The 21,079-nt window shown below is 36.3% G+C and overlaps 1 protein-coding gene across 8 annotated transcripts in view; it reads right to left on the reverse strand.

Annotated features, from left to right (window-relative positions):
• picalm (phosphatidylinositol binding clathrin assembly protein) overlaps positions 1 to 20,982 on the reverse strand; it is a 32,699-nt gene extending 11,717 nt beyond the window's left edge. For 2 of the 8 annotated variants that reach the window (XM_015372656.1, XM_015372666.1), the window contains exons 1-14: positions 20,293 to 20,981; positions 11,060 to 11,202; positions 10,903 to 10,978; positions 10,696 to 10,798; positions 8,719 to 8,812; positions 8,430 to 8,541; positions 8,238 to 8,344; positions 8,116 to 8,157; positions 4,735 to 4,746; positions 4,086 to 4,171; positions 3,861 to 3,984; positions 3,635 to 3,768; positions 1,970 to 2,070; positions 1,660 to 1,812 (exon numbers count right to left, since the gene is read on the reverse strand). In XM_015372656.1, coding sequence (XP_015228142.1) covers positions 1,660 to 1,812; positions 1,970 to 2,070; positions 3,635 to 3,768; positions 3,861 to 3,984; positions 4,086 to 4,171; positions 4,735 to 4,746; positions 8,116 to 8,157; positions 8,238 to 8,344; positions 8,430 to 8,541; positions 8,719 to 8,812; positions 10,696 to 10,798; positions 10,903 to 10,978; positions 11,060 to 11,202; positions 20,293 to 20,422 — 1,417 coding nt within the window. In that variant the 5' untranslated portion in view covers positions 20,423 to 20,981. Of the gene's footprint in view, positions 1 to 1,659; positions 1,813 to 1,969; positions 2,071 to 3,634; positions 3,769 to 3,860; positions 3,985 to 4,085; positions 4,172 to 4,734; positions 4,747 to 8,115; positions 8,158 to 8,237; positions 8,345 to 8,429; positions 8,542 to 8,718; positions 8,813 to 10,695; positions 10,799 to 10,902; positions 10,979 to 11,059; positions 11,203 to 20,292 lie in introns of all 8 variants that reach the window. The other 6 variants (XM_015372637.1, XM_015372647.1, XM_015372675.1 and 3 more) reach the window with 6 other exon arrangements.
• Between the last annotated feature and the right edge of the window lie 97 nt (positions 20,983 to 21,079).

The raw sequence follows: 21,079 nt of genomic DNA on the forward strand, positions 1-21,079 counted from the left end.
TGGTGAAATTCAACCATATTTTTCCCGCTGAGAGCAGTCCCCGTAGTTATACGCTCTCCTAAGTGAACAGTGTGGAAAATCAGGCAGGCATAGGCGCTAAAATTACATAACTTGGCCGTCTGGACCAGTCAACCATAAACCAGGATAAATGATGTGGACTCACTATATTAGATGCCTTTTAAAGTGGCAGTTCATAGAGGTTTAAAACAAGTTTTAGTTGTCAGTAAATAAAGGTTTTTCTACAACATGACCATTTGGAAATGCTAATAATTACTTAGTTTTTATTTAATCTAATCTCTGCCTAAGAGATCTTGCATAAATAAACACCTTAGAATTGCATTAATATGAATGATTATTGCATTTCGCATTTGTTGTACTTAAGTGCACCAAAATAAATAAAACAAGGACATACTTGTGCTGACTAAGTTTTGGTGCAAACCGCCTTTTCCTTCATCTCTACAGTAACCAAATAGGAAAATGTGTCCCCATTAATACCAAGCAGAATAAGAGTGAGAGGAATGTTATGTTCTAAAATTTTGCTCCGCACATGAATGTTAAATATATGGGTTTAATTTAGAAGTAAACCTGTATGTGTGCAAAACCTGAAGGGTTTTTTTTTTATTTTTTTATTTACTTTAAAAAAATTTGTACCAAATATTTGAAGCATTACTCTACCTGTAAAGACCGTTCATCAGAACTCAAAAAATACTAATTTCTTTAAGAGAGTCAATAAATAAATACGCTATGGGTTTTCTTTCAAAATAACTGTTTAATCATAAGTAATCCTGATTCATATTCTAAAGTGTCAGACTTTACTATCCGTATTGGGATCCACGATAGATTATGTTTATATTTTTTTATATGCCAGGTTGCTATTTTTTCAGACTACAGCTATTTGTTAAAAATGTACATTTTTGTCAAAGCTTTGATTAAGAGTTAACTTACTACATTTACTTTCTGAAAAGAAAAACATATTGAATCAAGTATTGTATAACCCCTGATCTTAAAAATTAGATCTTATTGTTGGTTTGTAAACATCCAGCCCTATGAAAAGGTTATCCCATAGAACCTGAGCATTAATGCTTTGGTGAATTTTTTTTTTTCCTCATGGGATCAAGATTTTTTCATTTTATTTAAAAACAAAGAAATAATTAATAAAAGTGAAAAAATAAAATAAAAGGGTTATTTAAAAAAAAAAAAAAAACTAAAAAAAAAACTAGACCAATGACACTGAAAGCTAGAAAGAGGTTCCAATTCACCCAGCAGAACTTCTTCCTCGCCTGTTAGCACCTTTGGCTTTAAAACACAAATTTGAAGCTTGACGCTCACTTCCTGTAAATGTACCCAGTAGATTTCATTTAAAGTGAGCAGTACTGAACACCCAGCAGGTACAGCGGAGCATGTAAAGGTTTCAGAGTCCCTTCAGCTGGTTATGCAGAATAAGGCCTAACAAAACATCAGAGAGATATTTTACTAAGAAGCTGCAGCTGAAGAAGTCGGCCTTTAATATTAATCTGAACTTGGTAAGAACAGTAAGAATAGGTAGAGAAAAAAGATCTGTACAGAAAAAACATTGAACATGCAGGATAATCATGCTCTTAACTACAGAAATATGAAAGAGAGACAAGACGTTGGAAGAGAAACAAAATGAGTTGTTACCACCAAACATTTCATGACCAGATGTCCTAGAGGAAAAGCTAACACCGTCTGAAGACACGACAGGTAAGTGAGTGGCATCAACAACGAGTTTTGACAGGAAAGGATTAAGGTTTGGCATGGAATCATCTCCAGCTTCAGTAGAGGTGAAAGGATCTATGCAGGCAGAGGAAAGAGAAAAGAGAGAGACAGAAAATGACAGTGGAGAGGAGGAGGAGAACAGAGTCAGACAACAGCAACAAGAGAAGGATAGCATGCAGAGCCACGGCGTTGGCTGGAGGACGATGAGAAGAGGAACAAAACAAAGGTTTACCTGCCCACGCTGTGGCTACTGGGAGTCCCGTGGAGGCCGACTGCATGGAGGGCTGGAAGGTTGGCTGCAGGTCAAAAAGGTCACTCTCCATCTTGACCGCACTGCAGACACAGAAAAATAGAGACAGAGAGAGAGAAAAAGACCATTTAATTAGAGGGATTCTTCTGAACCATAATTCTGTATGGGTAACTGAACAAAAGGCTCCTTTAGCCAGCAACACATTCAGTGTATACAAAAATATGAGGAAGTGTCTACATGTACACCATCCTAAAGAGCAGGAGACGCACATAACAGTAAAACCCAACTAATGACATGTTTAGTCTGAGGTTGTGTCACCTCATTGCAGCCAGAGAGGATTTAGATGGATTTCAAACTCCAGATTTACAGATCTTTAATTTTTTTTTGCAGTTTCATAATATTCAGACCTTTGAGTAAGGTCCAAATTATTACACTGACCTCCCAACTTTGTGAAGTCTTTGCGTTCCAAAACTCATGAAACAAGGAAAGACTGAAAGTGGTCTCCAATTGTGTAATAAGATCATGTCATGGCTTTTCTGCCAACTTGAATAATTTATAGCAGAAGTTTCAAAATTTTTAGTAATTTAGTTTAATTTATGAAAATTGCACAGCATAGGTAGGATTTGGCTGACAACCCCCAGTCCCAGTGAAACCAGAATATAAAAGGTGTCTTAACTCAAAAATGTTGTGGGGTGGCCATTTTTAAATATGTGCACCGTAAATTAAAATATTGATAGAATCTAAAATCTTATTGATTTGGTAAAGCAAAGGTAAAGGTATTTAAATGCCTTAAAACACCAGCTGCTAAATGCTAACAATTATTTCAATCCAAGTTTAGTGCTTTAAAAAAAAAAAAAAAAAACGTTGCCCCTTATATTCACAGAAAATCAAATCCATGGGTCCTAGGAGGGTGAGTTGTTGATCAACATTTGCTTTGGATGGGCATCGCTGGGGCGTCTCAACCAATGACAGCCCTGGGTTGTGCCTCCCAGCACTTCAGCGTTTATGGTGATGACCGTAAGAAGGAGAAGAGGACTGGATTTGGGTCTCAATTGAAAACAGTGTTGATTACTGTCTGAGCTATTGCATCTAATCACACTAAATTGATGCAATTCAATTTATTTATTAGCCAGAACTAATTTAAATGCATCACTGCTTATTCTGAATTATTAACATTTGTTCATTTACAATATTGGAGATGGAAAAAAAAAACAAAAAAACAAACAAACACAGCTTTTCCACATTTTTCTTTTCATACTTTTCAGAAAATGGGTCAAATTCCAGCCTTTGGTCTTGCAGTAAAATGTGGAGCTTTGAGGTACCAGCACAGAGGCTGCACCTGTGTCATGACATATTTACACCCCAATGAAGCAATACATCATAGATTATTGGATGATCAACTTAGAAACTAGTATAGTTAAAAATACGCTTCACTTTAAAAAAAAAAAAATTTTATTGCTTATTTCTAGCACAGGAAAGTTAAAAGAATTTTCTCACTGTGCACACAGAAATATTTCAAATAACAAATATATTAACTTGATGCTAGAGAGCAAATTGAAGAACAAATTGGGAAAAAATAAATAAATAAATAATCCCCACAGTAGCTCTGCCTCTTAAACTGATGGAGTAACTATGTGTAAGGAGTACCCATTTGAGCAGCTGGGTGTGGAGAAGAGGTCAATGGTTGGTGCTGTGCTGATGGTGCCCCCGGTGGTGGAGACCGGCGATGTATCAGTGGTGGAAAAGGACGGCCGCTTTGACAGCTCTTTGAGCCTTTGCTCCTACCCAACGTAAAAGAAAGGTACCAGTAAAGAAAAAAACAACACAGACTCAATCATGGATTAGATCTTTAACATACAGAAACTACACAAACCTTAAGGGCTTTGAGTCGGGCCTGTTCCTCCTCAAGGGCCGCCTGCTTCTCCCGCTCATCCACCTTAGTGAAAGACATCCCTGTGCTGGCCAGTGATGACACTGCGTTTGATAGAGTACTGGCCCTGCAGGTCAAACAATATATTTATTAAAGGAAAAAAAAGAAGGAAACGGAGCATATTAGAAAAGTATTATTGACCAGCCAATAATAGCAGAGTTATTATACCTGCTGGCTGCAGTGGAGTCTTTCACTTTCTTCCCCTCTAAAGAGGCCAAATGCTGCTCAAGGGCTTCCAGGAGGCTGCTAGGAGCCTGTCATGACAGAAAGCACAGTGTCAGCAACTACTTGAGACGTGGAAGATGTTTTATGTACGGACATCAACACTATAACAGACAGTGGTGGGCAACCAAGATGGAACAGAAAACACAAAACCCTGTGAAATACGGCAAAAACAATTTGACGTATTATCAGCCGATTTTTAAAAGAGAATTACACCAGGTCCAGGATATAAGTCACCAACCACTGATTAATGACTGCATCCAGCCAAAAAGCTACTTTGGATGAGAGTAAAATCTGCGTGGGATGATGTTCTGCACCAGAGCTCTTTCAACAACACGGCTGTTGTTGAATCGGCCATGTCTAAAGCATAACAGGGCAGCCATTTTTTTTTAACAGGAGAGGAGCTACGCTGGGTTTTAACTCAACGATACGATCGAAGTCAAACTAAATTTATTACAGCAGGTGTTTATCTATTTTTTTTTATCTTAAACTGCTTTTCACCACGATGTGGGAGACAGGAGTCAGAGCAGAGGCATGCATAGAGACAACACTGAGGCAAGTCACGAACAGAGAAGAGTGAAAGAACAGTACTTACACAAACCGTGAACTAAAGTGGAAAGATAAGGGGGGAAAATACAGAATATAAAGGTGGTGACAGTCAGAGGGAAATGCATTTCAACTCAAATTCTTTGGGTAAAATATTTATGAAAATGCAAGTGCAGTTTTACTTAATGTTACTTCAAATTGGAAATAAAACTGTCAAATGTGCAGCGTTCATGAGCTGATTTCTTCTACATTGTGGATTTAACACCTTTATTTACTGAAGCAGACACGGGTTAGAAGAGCCGAAGGAGAATCAGAAGCAACAAGAGGAAAAATACCCTCTTTAGCATCATGCGTCCGAAAAGAAAAAACATGCAAAATCAGAGATGCACCGAGAAATTGACTGGTGACAGAAACGTAATGGTTTTTAATTTTAATCGAGGTTAACCTAAAAGTCCGGTCAAAAATATATGATACAAGGTTCTGTATTAAAGTCCTCTCAGGTCAGTTTCAGAAAAGGCGTTTAAAAGTGAAGCGGAAGAAGTAATTTCAAAGGAACAAGGAATTTTTTAACAACTAACTTTAAGTGCCTATAAATTGGGGGGAAAAAAGTTATGTTTGGAAATATTGGCAGCTATTTGGAAATGTCAGAGCTATGATAATGATTTACATCCTACTGTAGACACACTGTTTTTATTGCCGTTATGCTATATCCAGCCTCTTAGACATCCTGTGTTTTATTATGAAAATATTTTTTAGGTTACTGATGTAAATTCTTTGCTTTGGCTAGCGTCCATGAGCCCTCTTGTTTGCACAAGTGTCGGCTTACGCTAAAAAGGAAGTCAGAAACAGAGTCTGGAGTTTTTAACACCACAAGTTCCAACAAATGGCTGCACAATTTATCATCATAGCAATAATCGCCGTGCTCAATTATAATAGTATCAGCATTATTGATAATATTTACTATAATTTCAAATAGGGATGAATTTATAAGTCGCATGCCAATAAAATATTCAGACAGTTTGAATCTTGGTAACAAAGAAGGATATGGTCAATAAATGTTCCTCGCAACAATATTAAAATGTCTTTTATCAACATTGTACAGTTAACTTAGGTCAAAGGTGAAGTGTCTGCTTGTGGATTCCATCTTAATGCTATGAGGTCAAGCAAAATGAAAAATGAGATCATGGTTGTCAGTAAAGGTCATTTTGTGTAATGTCTGAAGCTATTAAATCATTATTAAAAGCAATCATATTTACTAAGTTGACCCTACTGGAAAATGATCTGCGTTAACCATTCTCTATGTATGATCCTACAGCCTGGTATAATGGTAATCCCATCATCCTTTGGTTTTTAATTTCAAACATTATTCAGACTAGTTCTATGGCTACTATGTAATCTCTGCTCAAATCAGTCTAGTTTTTGGTAGCCAGTGCAGTTTTAGTAAAAGTCTTAATCTTTTTGATGAAGATGAGGCTTAGCCAAAATCAAGTCATCTCAAATGTGAAAGTTATTCAACAAAATTTTAGTCTGATTTAAGGAAGTATACAATTTGTGTGTATTCTATATTGGTATACAAGGTACAATAATGTGTTAACATGTGAACCCAAAACAATTAAATATATTCATTATATCTTTAAACATATGAGCACACATGTGAATATATTTACATCGAATTATGTGTTTAAACAGATCAGTTAGACAAAATATACAGTAGGTTATTATAAGGTATTATAAGATAACTTTCTGAATTTTTTTGAACTTGGAGCTATGAGCCAATACAACAGAAGAAATGCCATTGATGTGGATGATAATACCTCTATTCTCTGTTAGAGAGAATAGAGGTACAATCAGCTTTCCGTTTATCGACTCCTTAATGAGGTACTGGCATAATGGTTCACAAATCACAATTAATATCAAAAACCAGTCATAGCTAATTTTGAAAATATACCTCACAACTCACCAGTTAAATCAAAATTCTGCTGCATTGATCTCAGTAAGGATCAGCCTAACAAATATGAATAAATCCACATTCAACATATCACGGGACAGACATCTATTGGAGATGGAAATGTTTCTGTGACGCCTACATGTGATCATAAAAATGGTCTGCAAGAAATCATAAAAAAACTAAAACCAGGGACAGCTTGTGTTGTGAATAAGTGGTCTAGAACTGGGACAGTTCCCAGAAATCAAAACATCTGGTCACCATATATCTTTTAGCTATATGGCTTTTAGCTTAAAGCTACTAGACTACCTATAACAATGGAGTACATATAACCTGATCTGGTAAACACAGCATAATAAGCTGAGAGGCCATAAACAAGGAGGCAAACTTTGCTGAACTTTATACTTGCTGTCCAGCCATAAATTCCTGTGTTTTCAAATGCAACACACACAAATCAATGAGCTAATGTTAGAGCAACCAATACAGAGAACCAAGCAAACCTTGCCCATTAAGTTATTGGGGTCTTACCTTCCCCACAAAGGTTTGTTAATCGAACCTTAGTAGTTTGCTGCGTGTCGCTGCAATGCTTTTGGTGTCATACAAAATGTATTTTGAATGAATGAGAATTAAATCCTACCTATAGGTTCTTTAGTGGTTTCCCAACACAAACCTTATGGTTTTAATATGCAGTGGCTGCTTTCAGGAGGCCAAAAAAGAAAATGATGCAGCCCAAAGCTTATTGTTGACTGGTGACATGCATAATAGACAGAAATACAACCAATTTTTATTTTCAAAAAAACCACCTATTAAAATTTTTATCTCAACAAAAACCTACGCACATCTCACCATGTTTTAGTCAGAGAGCCATTCTTCCTGTTAAAAGGGAGATTTTCCTCTCCACTGTCGCTACAAGCATGCCTAGTGTGAAGAATTGCATTCGAGTCAATGAGTCGATGCAATCAACTGGTTTTCCTTAGATAGAAAACTTTGAATGAATTTGACTGTATGATCTGGTGAACTGTAAAGCGCCTTGAGATGACGTGTGTTGTGAATTGGTGCTATATAAAGAAACTGAATTGAATTGTTATTTTGTCCCTATCTTGTTATTGCCATAAAAAAATGCTTCATACATCAAATATGTTCATATTTACTGATGAAAACATTGGCTCAGATATGACCAACGCATCATCATTCACAGCAGGAATAGAAATACACAATTTGAATCTTAGTTGATTATTTTTTTGTAGTACAGTTTTTAGAACGTTAGAGTGCACCAAAATGGTTACTGGTGCAAAAGGTTTGACAAAAACTGCGTATCTGATCGGTGCATCTCTAAATCCATGTGTCTCAATTGAATACCCTCTTAGCGTGAATCTCTGCTCTGTCAGCACAAAACAAAATGAGAAAAGCAAAGCCAGGCATGGCTTTTTTTTTTTTGGGGGGGGGGGGGGGATTAGCACTCTGATTTGACAAGCTATAGCTTACCTGTGAAAGGTCTGGGATGTCACCTCGGTCAATTCCCACCTGCTGTTAAGAGAAAAGTATATATTTATGAAGAGTAGGGCTTTTTTAATGCGATTCTATGAGTGAAATGAAGTCTAATCTACCTCAGCTACTTTGAGGAATTCTGATATCCGGGTCATGCGAGTCAGGAACTTTTTGTAAATGTCCAAGCCTTCTTTACACTGAGTCTTCTTCATGTCAAAGTACTTTTCTGTTTTGTAAGAAGGGCATGCATTATAAAGCAGCAGAGGAAATTCTTTATGGAGTCAAAGAAAAAGTGGTTTTAAAGGTCTCACCGAGCAGGTTGATAATGCCTTCGTTATAAGCAGCAAAGAGCCTGATGGAGTCTTTAAAGAGGAGCATGAAGGCTGCATTGATGACTCCATTAGTCAGCTCGTTGGCATTGACCTAAGGAAAGGCATTCGGACAGGACTATTTATATTAAAGACGCTGCACTGTGATTTATTGAGATACAAACCATGTGCAATGTTGGTGTATTAAAAAACAACATATATGACCTGGAAACTTCAGCAGCTTTTAACCAAACAAACTGCCAGATTAACATAGGCTACAGTTCAAACTCACATTAAAATCGAGGAGGGCGTCCATCTGGTTCTGAATAATGGGTATAGTTTTGAGCAGCTTCTCTGTATTCATGGTCCTCATCACACCGTCGACACTGTGTGGAGACATGATACCACTATTAATGTAACACATCAGAGGTCTGCTCACCATACATTATAACTACTACCATTACTATTATAACAATTTATGGATGTAATCCTTAAGGCTTATGTCTTCTTGAACATATGAAAGTTAACCTCGAAAGAAATAAAGGGAGGTGGTTACAAAAACACTGATGGAGGCAAGAAATGAGTAGGAGAGATAATCCTCTGGTTTAAATGAGCATTTCATCTGTTCAGCTTGTAGCTGAAACAGATTAAAACTAGTTTCTAAAATGTTATATTAAAGGAGTTTCATGGACTTGGCATAAAAATGTTTAGAGGTTTGTTCAGGATTTTGCCGTCTTCTTTCTTGGCAGTTTTTCCTGTGACTTTCATATTATTCATATCAATATCGCTGAGTTAATGTTGCCGTTTCCAGTTTACTTAAGAGTTGCTGGTATAACATTGGGCTAACAGTCTGGCTATAGCCTTTTTTGCAACGTAAAGCAAAGCTCCAATACAGAGTTTTGAGCATTGCTCAACTGTCTCCAGTGCGAACACAGCCCATTGGTTATTCATTTTCCTCTCAGAGGAGAGAACTGAGAAGTTGTTCTCCTCCATTTCCTCTCTCAGCCTCTGAACTGGCAGTAGAGGTAGCCAAAGGACAAAATTTGCATGTACGTGTGATGTAGCCCATTCCTGATTCACCTTTTGTAAAATACTGATATTGATCTAAAGCACTTTCCTTTGTTTTAGGAGTTTACAATGACAACTTATGTTCTAATTAGTTTGATAGATCTAATATTACTGTCAAAATACCTGGAATTTATTGTTTGTCAAACAAAATTAAATCTTTTGACATAACAGAATAAAAACAAATGAAAAACCTCAGTTTACAAATTAAAAATATTTTGTTAAATAAAAAAGAAACCAGTTTGTTTCAACATCTATAGAGAAAGAGTCTGTTTAACTAGACCTGCCATGATGATATATCTTACTGGCCAACAGTTTGGAGACCATTATCAAGTGACACGAGGACAACGCCATAAAAAACACAATGGAAGTTAAAACAAGACAGAACCAAAACTATAGATAAAATAGATAATGAAGTCTCAGTAAACGCTCAAAAAAAGTTACTCGATAAACAAAATGTTCAAACTGACAAGAAAAGCCCTTCATTTAAATAAAAGCTGATGTCTCAACTTATATGACGCATGTTTTCCCAGGCATATCGTATTCTGGGATACTTTCAGATGTGTGATATCACCAAAAACGCCAGCATTGAGAAATGTGTTGCAAAGGGCAACATCTCTCCAGTGACTAGTCAGATCACGCAGTCTCGGAGTGTGGGCCATTTTGCACTGACCTTTTCCCATTTCCTTTTTTTTTGTTGAATTAAAAACACTTCATCACACACTGTTGGAAAGACAGACAGCCTCATGCTGTAGGTTGTAGATACTGAAGAGTTATGATTATGTTTTAGTTGTAGATGCACATTTATTTTATTGCCACATTTAGTTTGCATCATAAAATATGTGACATATCACCATATCAGGTTAAGTGTCCCCCCCAAAAAAATCCCAACTAGCCTTTCTCTGGCTTGCTACTCAGTCATTGGACTATCATGCTAAATTCTGAGGTATGGCATTTATGCAATGGAAATAAATGCAGGGGGAATTTGAATCATTGCATCAAAGTGAAACCTTTTGTAATCTCGTCTCTTTGGAAGTGAGAGAGAGAAAACAAACTGGGCGTGCAAATAGAAATATTCCAGCTCATTTCAAATCTTCAAGCGATTATTATTCATTATACGACTCATTTGGTGATTGCTTATCGCTACAGGTCATGGTTTGCAATGATCCTGCATTGATCAGAGAGGAAACCAGTTTAATCTTACCCTCGTTTAACTTTTGTGAAGTCAAAGGCAACCTGTCTGTAGGACACTGCTTTCTCGTTTAGGTACCGACTATACCTCCTGATGAATGTGGACATGTCATAACCTGCGACATCACACAGCAGGGAGAAAACAATCATTAGCTTTTATTCTATTCTTCTGGTCCTTTTACTTAAATATTTTTAAAAAGTACTTCAGTTGCATCGTTACCTTGTAGCCCGCTCTTGTCCAAAAAGTTGCTAAGGTTGAAAAGTGTATTCCTTGATGCCAAGTACTGGATAAAACGCTGTAAGTGGAGAAAAGAAGTTGAAGACAAAATCCTCCATATTATATGATGATGAGAGCAAGAGCTGCTAAATCATTTCACCTCATTGCCGTACACCATGAGGTGGTGTGTGGTGATCAGCGACTTAAACACAACCACCCAGCTGGTGTTGGTGGTCCTCTCGAATAAAGAGTCAGCCAGTTGGGGAATGTTCACGTTCATCTCGTTGGTGCAGTGGATCAGATCTGAAGAAGAAAATTCACATGTCAAAAGATTAAAAGCACATTAAACTAAGACTGCTGTCTGATTCCATGAATCTCTCCTTGTTTAATATGCATCACACAGTGGTTCTAAACTCCATTCAGTATTGAACATGCACAGAATGTATTCTCACCATTTTCTGCATAGAGTTAAGTTATAGTAAGCAGAAATTAAACATAAAACTCTAAACAAAAAGAATACTTAAGGTCAGTTTACATCATTATCAGAAGGTTTCTTAAATCTTTGTGAGAAAATGTGAACTAAATGCATTTGATGGCCTTCCATAGTGTGCCAACCCGGCCGTACAATGCCACAGAATGCTTTTATGCAATATAATTATCACATTACGCTGCTTGGAAATTTTTATATATTAGATAATTAAATCAGTACCTTAATGCATTTGGACTCTTGGCCAGTAAATACATTTAGTGATACCCGCTGTTTATTGCTGATGAAAACTATTCGGGAGGGTTTAAATTAGGGTTGAAATAATTCATCTGACTGATCATGATTAATCAAAATAACATCCCATAGGTTGATAAATTACCAACATAATCAAAAATGTGCATCAAGAAGCCTAAATTGATACAAGTCAAAAATTGCCCAAATTTGAAGAGCAGCTGCAACTATTTCCAATGAAAGCATGCAGGTAATTAAGAAAAAACGGTTTATTTTTTTCTTTCCTCTCAATTCCCACATAAACTACTCGTTATCTATGTTTGCAAGAACCAAATGCTAAAAGAGGTCAGAATAATTGGGTAATTTTTATTTATTTTTTTAACAGGTCCTTATTGCAATATTCAACTAAATTCTCACAAGCGTTCCTAAAATTGTGCAGCCTTTATTTTGAAAATTCATAAGGCATACAGAGAAGCAAATCTACTCAAAGATGATTTAACCCATTTAGTTTTTTTTATACAAGCCTTTCTTACTTCCTATTCCTTACATACATTGTTTTGTATCATTAGATTTCCAACTACAGACAAACGCATTTTCCCATTCAGAAATTTACTTTTTAAATTTATAAGGAATGTAATTAGTGTTATACAAAAATATAATCTATTTTAGTCAATAAAGCACAATATCTAAGCTGTCTGATTGTGTTTACATTACATGTGCTCTTTAAGGTCATCTAACAGTAGAAACATTATAAACCATTCTTTACTGTATTCATTTTAATAAATTTAGCATTGTCTGGTATTTAATGTGCTGCAGGAACAATATTCTTTTTACAAACCCCTATTAAATGGTTGAAAAGGAATGTTTGTAGTGATATTGTGGATGATCCGTGTGCAGCCTTCACATCGGACTTGAAAATGTTGGTGGTACAGATAGTGGCTCCACCCTTTTTTTGACTGAAGGAAAGGGTGGATTCAAGGGGTTGGTGCCTGATATTCTATCTAATCTGCAATGACATGCATACACCCAGTTTAGATTTATACTCACTTGACTGAATGCTGTGTTTTCTGTGACTACAATTAAAACAACATTGGTTCCAAATTACAAAAAGTTTTTGAGTTTATAGGATAAAAGCAAAAAGTGCTGACCTTTTAGGTCTTGAGCCATGTAAGGTTTGTAATTCAGCAGCTGTTTAATAAAACAGATAATGTTGCTGTGCTGCAATACTAATGATTATAAAAAAGGATGTTTACAATAAGGGGTAAATTAATAGATTTTAAGAATTTAATGACAGTATTTTTTGACAATGGCCAGGATTTTGAATTATAGTGTCATTTTTAAGCCTTTAAAATCCTTTTAAAACATAAGTGATTTGTTTGGTTCACTCTTTAATTTATGATTCACATTTGTGAACCGGCACTGCAGAATTTTGGCCAAATATAAACAAACTAGAGAATGCAAAATAAAACCATCTGGGCTTTTACTGAGCTTTGATAATAACAGCTCCTGTTTAAAAAACAAATACATCTGAGGCATTAGCACAGTGCCTGCTGTTCCACAGGGACTTAAAATGATATAATCTAACAACTTATTTTATACCATCTAAGGCCAACTATCTGTTTTAGAGAATACTTTCCATATTCAGAAAAATAACGCCTATCTGCTAATGGTTTCATTTGTTATCTTATAGATTTAAGATAGTTTCTAATCCGTTTCCAGGAATGCAAACCTGGAGGGAGCCATAAAGCAAACTAAAAATCTTCTATAACGTGACAGTCATTGGAAATGTGTAACACACAAGTGAGCATAAACTTACAGCCTTTGATCAGGGTCCGTAATGATGCTACTTTTATCCTTAATACAAAACATTTAAGCAACTTATTATTGAATTAATTTTAAAGATCTTATATCAGTGCAATCATGTAGCGCAGCATCTGAAGCCGCTAATGCTAATTATAATGGCTGTTGGTGACGCTGTGTCTCTTAGCAGGGCACCAGTGAGTGCACAGCATTAGGATGTTAACCACTCATGTTCTGGCCCACTTCCCTTTGCTTTCATGGTTATAGTTTGAACAGCCAGGCTACAGCTGCTCAGATGACCCTGCCATTCACGGCGCTGATCAGACTGACTGAGTATGTGGGCCTCCCCTTCTGTCCTATATTTGACTTTTTCAAAGGCGGGGGACTAGAAGTAGGACAGAATAACCTTCTAGAGAAGCAGCAGTAGTAGCGGTTAGCATTGCTGGCTGAAAATGCCCAAAGAGGTGGATGATGGAGAAGCCAGGAGGAGGATGATAAGGAGGGTCAGTATAATCAGCCCACAAAGTAACTACAGTCATTAACATTAATTATTTCAACATGACTTAATTTACAACATTCAAATTAATTTATGCAACAGTACCAAAGTGTGATACTGTCACGCTGAGTGTCTCCATTACAGGGCTGAATATTTTGTACAGGTCCAATCAAGTCAAGGAGTCGGTATGTTAAAAAGTGCATTCATCATGCAGAACACTAAATTGTTATGCAAACATTCTCCTTGATTCCACTGATTTTCAGTCAAGTTCAACCTTTCTTTGCCCTAACCCTGAAAAATAACTAAACCAAACAATCACCAGTGGATACCAAACGCAAACTCAATTCACACTTTTGTCCTAAACTTGACCTAAAAATAAGAACAAACTTAACCATGAAAAAAGCCCTCACTTTGGTCCAAACGGCCCTTAGTTTGATGGGAAAATAGGCTAAATGTTCCTCACCATGATGCCAAAACATGAAGGCACAGACACGTAGGATTTTGTGATTAAGGTGTCATAACACTCAGCTAGAGTGAATTATACAACGGCATTTTTATAACATTAACTTATCCCCCAGCAACACTAATCATGAACAGGTCAGGGTATCATCGCTGATCAGGAGCCAAAACTGACATCATGCATCTTTGCCTCTGATTCATAGCCTGTTTAAATGATTGTTCATCAGGCAGCTCCTCAACCTGAACCAAACTTTGACCAGAGTTCAGCCTCTACCGCCTCCAATATAAGTTTTAGTTTAAACTAGTTTTAAAATGCTATTATTTTGAGAAAAATATACTGGACAGAAATAAGCAACAAGCCATATTGTCTCATATTCAGTGCAGAAACACCTGTTTCCAGCTCCTTGGTTTAGTGACGCAGGACATTCGTTTTGCATGTTAAAGTTCTGTATATGTGAAGACATTGTTAGTATACATACGTAAGCCTCTAGATACCCACACTTATTTATGAGTAAATAATGGTGTACAGCATGTTAGACAGCCCTCTAAAACTCAGTCACTCATGTAATGCATACATTTATGCATCATCTATCACTATATAATTTAACCTAAGCATATTCTTTATATTAATAAAAAAAAAGGAAATGTAAACCACACAGTTTCAGTGATTGCTTTTGGTGCATACACCATAAACAAGGACTACCAGTCACAAACCTTCCTGGCAAACAACACAAGAAACACTATAGATTAAGACTACAGTCTTTAAAGCTCCTGTGTCTTGTTCAATATTCTGCCCAGATTCATTTGCTGCATGTCTTCCAATCCAGTAATTAATTACGAAAGACAACCAGTGACACAAAATACAAAAAACAGAAAAGCGTCTTCCTAGTACTGATTATACAACTAAACTGAAAGGACTACACAGTATGCACAATGTCATAATATAAAAATAAAAGTCAAATGTTTGTGAATTTCTGGTCCAGAACATTCTCAACCAAAGCCTTAAATGTTGCTCTATTTAGCCCCCCCCCTTCTTTCTTTCTTTCTTCAGGGTTTATACAGGAATGATTAACTCTAATTTAATGATTTTTAATGCTCTTTGAATGCTCTTAGAAATCATTTTAATGCCATCAACAAATACCCATGACTCTCATATATACACGGCAAATTCCTTCTTCATGTTTTCCGTCGCTAGGCTGCAATTCCTCAATTTCCAGCCACTTTTGTTGAAATCAGCATTTTCCTCATTCTCTAGCCTTTTCTCCACAGCGAGCTTCTTTTCCAAACATACGACTTTACGATCAACCGGAAGCAGTTCTGTGCAAATATATCGCAATATATTTGCAAATATATATATAATGTTTAATAGTTTTTATAAACTTTTTTATCCTAAATAAAGCACCACATTTAATGAATTTTAATGCATTTCAGACATTAATTTAAAAAATAATTATTTAATGACTTAATAATTTTTAATGATCCGTGGAAACCCTGGTCTTTCTTTCTTCCCTCCATTTGGCTTCTAACTAACCTTCCTTTGTTTCAGTCAATAAAATAGTTTTAACCAAAGTCTTTACACATTTGAGAACTCTGACCAGGTTGGTGGCATATGACAAGTTAATATTTAAGTCAAATGATAAGAAATTATGACTTTATATTGATATATTGACTTTATAAACTTCTAGACCCAGTTAAAAACGGGTTGCTTTATCAATTTATTATCTTTTATGGTACAAAAAGGAAACTTTCCACTAGTCCCAACATATCTAAAAAAATAAAAAATAACCACAAGAACCCATAACCAACTACTAGTGCATGTTATGTTATTTCATTTCTGTTTTTTGCACTGAAGTCTGAGATTCAAAAACAATATTTCTAATTATCAACGTGCATTAGAAATATAATAACCAAAAACATAACTCAAAATTTTCATAAGATTCCTTTACCTTAATTTTTACATTTGTCAATTTTTTTAATTGAACTATTAACTGGGGAAAATGTTTCAAAACAACTGATAATGATTAACGCTGCTTTGTTTGGGACTATTAACAGTATGATAAAATCATTTCCTCATTCACACAATTGTGGGACTGTTTTTCCTTTGCCAGATCACAAACTCCATGATAAGAACGATTTAAACTTTTCTTAAGTTCACCTGGGCTGCCACAGCAACAAACCAGCATCCATACTGCGTCATCATAAATAAAAAGAAAAGAACAAAGCACAGTCCCGGTCACACCAGGCTGTTGGCTGCCTTAGAATAACCCAGAGTGTCATTCTTTCAACTTTCAGTCGTCCCACAACACAAGAGTCACTTCGACAGCACAAACACCTGCAACATTTAACACAAAGTCAAATATAAGCAACACAATAACCATAATAATCAGCTCAAAGAACCACTTTTCAGCTGTTTTAGTCCACAAAGCACAGTGATGAGTCTGCATTCTGACATAACACACAGCCTTCATTGTGACTGAACTTTAACCATCGCACTGGGCCTCCAACAAAACCACCTTTATTACCATCACTGCATTTGCTAGTAAGAATCGATATGGAGAAAAGGATTAAAAGTACTGACTTCCTAAGTTTAGCCCCGGTACCATTGCTAGGTTTTCTTTTCATGATCTGTATGAGAAAGAATTCTAACAAATCTAGATAGTTACACAATAAAAAAATAAAAAACACATCTGGTTTCATGTTACCCACAATTCAGTGCATTTACTTGAGCCATGGGTAAAAGATCTGTAAATTGAAATGTATTTTTTTAAAAAGATCTAATCAATGCAATGTTTTGCTCCACAGTTCCTAAAGTTCATTTTTACTCGTTTAAAGTCCACCCACAGGTATTAAAAGGCAAATTGCCTTAAAACATCATTAGAAGTAAACACTGATCGTACCCTAAAGAAAAATGTCTTATGTGAGGCAACCAAAACAAAATCAAACCACATATTTGATGGTTAAATTCTGCATCTTATTCTACATCAACTCATGCGGGTTGTATTCCATACTTTGAAGTTCTTTAAATCTTCTAACATTGTACAGAAATACACTTGATGGTTGATTTGTTCAGGTAGCAATTATTTGGATATGATATTCTGGATTTCATCCAATTAGAGGTATAAGGTGGCAGGTTTGATGTAGAGTCAGTAGGGCACATTACAGTTTGGGATGGCATCTTTAGTAGCTTAAAACCACCTTCATATTTAAAATTCTTTATCCTATTCCACCATGTATTCAATCAAGAAAGTTTATTTAAGGAAAAGCTAATTCTGTGACACTAATAAACCAGTGTGACAATATGATGGGACATAGAAAGTGAGGAAAATGCATCACAACCAAAACTATAGTAAACATCTACAAGCCAAACCAGGCTCCCAATATATTCAAATTCACATTCTCATTGTTGTCCTGGTGAAGAAAACTAATGGATCCTCATGTATTCGGTTCAGGCAGGTTTCAATTGTAATATTTAAGTTTATACAATTTACTAGAAAAATCAATAGAAGAGATCTTCTGTTCAACGCTTCATTGCACCAACTATCTCCCTTTTATTTTGACCATCCTCAAGTTTGTTGTCCTTTGCATTTAAAACAATATTGAGCCAAGAGATAACTAAATAGACTGTTTGATAGAATATTCTGCTTTATAATCAGTTCAGTCATAACATACATTTAAACCAACGGCACCTCCAGCTGACACACTTTATAATCTTTGTCCTCTGGTGGCCTTGAGCAGTGATTCCCGACCGGGAGTATGTGTACCACTAGAGGTCCGCGAGTGCGTTGCAAGGACTACATGAAATATATTTTTATTTCTTAGGTAGTAAAATAAAATAGGGCTGGGGTCTGTTTTATGTGAAGACCCAATTGAAAAATTAAACAAGCTTTTATCAACAACAAAGTAAGTTTTTCTTATATTTTTGAGTTCACCACAACAAGGTAGAGGAACAGGCTGGAAGAAGACAACAGCCTCGTATCAGCGTTATTTCACAGTAAGCTACTGAGCTCATCAAAGCAGCTCAGGTGTCTTGATGAAAATAAAGTAAAACCAATTAAGTCAATCTGACTAAAATTTTTGTTTAGTATTTTGTTCCCAATTCATCAAATTTAAATCTGATTATAATGGAGTTTGTCAGAGGAACTCCCGTTTTATAAATACAGGTTGATAATATGATTTTGTCATATTTATTTCGATTCCTTACTTCCACACAACATACTTTTTTATTTTTACTTGAGACGGAATGATTAGAATGCCTAAGACTTAAATACTCTAAATTAAAAGATTAATTAAAAGAGTTTTTATTCTATAATCAGTTATTGTACATTTCACTTTTGGACAATAGATACTTCTGACTGAGAGGGATACCCATGGTAAGATTAAATGTCGGAAGGGGTACACAAACGCAAAAAAGATCGGAAACACTAGCCTAGAGCCCCCCAATAGCACTTTTAACTTAAACACATAATGTTAATGAAGGCACAAGTTATAAACATGTAAGAACAAAGTATGAAAGAGTCGTTAACGGAGACATGGTTCAAAATAAACTTTTCCTGTGCAGCTTAAGGTTGTTGATACCTACAGCTCTGTAGATGTTATCAATATCTATAAAAAAGCAAGACGTTTTAAACAAAAACTTAAACAGTGACCATGCATAGAAAATAAAGTGCAGCTACATGGGCTGTTGGGACCAAATTAATCATCTTTGATTGCACAAACAACCTTAGGCAAAGCCCAACTGCTAAGATTAAATGGTCATTTGTATAACACATAAATATGATTGTATGTATATTGAATGTGATTTTAAAGAAAAGATAGATAGTGACACCGCTTTCCTTCTTCCTGTAATGAAATCCTGTTATTAAGCGCAAAAGTAAGGATTTAAAGTTTCCAGTCCAATGGGGACAATATTACACCTGATATGACCAAATTCAATGGGGTGGTTCCAACCCCAAAAGACAAGCAAACTTTTTTTAAAGCTATACAAGGATAATTTGGGCGTTTTCGTCTATGGAAATAAATTGTGTTAAAATGGGGCTTATTCTTAAATAAGTTGAAAGTCAGGTATAGTCGCATAGGAAAAAACAACTTGGATAAACAGTAATCAGTAAACCATCTGGATATTCTAACCTTTTACTTTCCAAATAGAATGCCATTTTTACTGCTTCAGGAATCTCTGATCATTTCTAATTAAGCTTTGAAATAAATGGAAATTTTTTTGTCTAATTCAAAAGGAAAAACTTGCTAAAAGATATGATTTGCCAAAAGTATGCAAACTAGGCAGAGACAGATAGATTTCAGAAGTATGTGTACAACTTAAACAAATTTTACATTTAAATTGTTGTATTTGCAAACCCAATATTCATATCACAAAGTTATTTTTCTGACAAAACCTGGTATAAAAAACGGTACATATACTGTTGCCTAAAAAAGGTATAATATCCCTGCTGAAATCACTGAGTCGCATGCTAACTCCAGCTTCAGAGCTTTAGCATTTCATGTTTTACCATTCAGCAAGCCTTTAAATGACTTAAATCTGATTTTTTACATTTTTAAGAGCGTAGAAACATTTAAGTCAGTTCTTTAAAGATGCAACGCTTGAGCTATAGGGTTAAATACTATAGACAAACCCAGATAGCATGACAAGCTAATTTGTTAACTAAGGTGATGAAATAAGAGAGAAACACTTATTAGGCGTTGATAGAGCCTGCTACAGCGTCAAGACTATTCAAATACCCATCATAAGTATGTCAACAAGGCCTGTGGTCCCTGTGAAAACAATTTAATCTCCCTTTCATGAGCAGCATTTGCTAGCACGTAGCCTCCAGTGAGGCTTTGAGGCCTTCTCCTAGCTTCGCCATAACTCTAACTGAGGAGCAGCTCTCAACTTCTAACCATAAGCAGACTGTCCAGAAATACTTACAGTCCAAATGTTTCTTCTTTGGGCCCATTATTTCGTGCGTGGTGGCCTTGCATACTGTTTTGGACACCGCGGATCCCGTTACACTGTGCTGGGCTGCCGTTATCCTGTCCGTAATGCTCTGTCCCGACATCTTCGCTTTATTCAACGAAACAAAAGACTCCCCAAAAAATCTCAAGCCCGAATGGCTTTGTCTTCTGATCTTAGATTTTCTTTTTTGTCCCCCACAACTGATTAAAAAAATGAAATGGAATCTCCACCTCCTCCTTTGCCTTTTTCCCCACCTCGCTCGGAGGAAAGAAAAATCAAAACTAGGCTATGGCAGCAGCGGACCAGGGGAGGGCGGAATATAAAGGGAAGCGGAACCTGACAGCAATAAATATAGAAAACATATATCGGTTAGGCCTATTTTGGTTAAATCAGTTCAAATTCATTTAGAATTTAATAAAGCAGAGAAACTGAGGTTAATTCGTTGGCACTGCCTTGCTCTCATCCCGAAGAAGCACACCGGTTCCCTGCCTCCGCCGCTCCGCAAGTCGTCGCCGTCGCCGCTCCTCCTCTCCTCCTTCTTCCTTCTATATTGTCCCTGCTGCCCAGCTATCAAGGCTCTATGAAAGACACACAAAAAAAGACCTCTAAGGACGGGAAATGGCGGTCCTGTTCGGCTTTGCTCTCATGCACACCACCCAGCAAGGATCTGCACGAATCGATTCTGTTTATCACTTCCAGTTAAATGTGTGTGTGTACTCTACGGAAGAGGATTAGGGCCACGGAAGAAAAAATAAAAACA

This window comes from Cyprinodon variegatus, unplaced genomic scaffold, assembly GCF_000732505.1.
Source record: "Cyprinodon variegatus isolate N-32 unplaced genomic scaffold, C_variegatus-1.0 Scaffold4, whole genome shotgun sequence".
Lineage (NCBI taxonomy): Eukaryota > Metazoa > Chordata > Actinopteri > Cyprinodontiformes > Cyprinodontidae > Cyprinodon > Cyprinodon variegatus.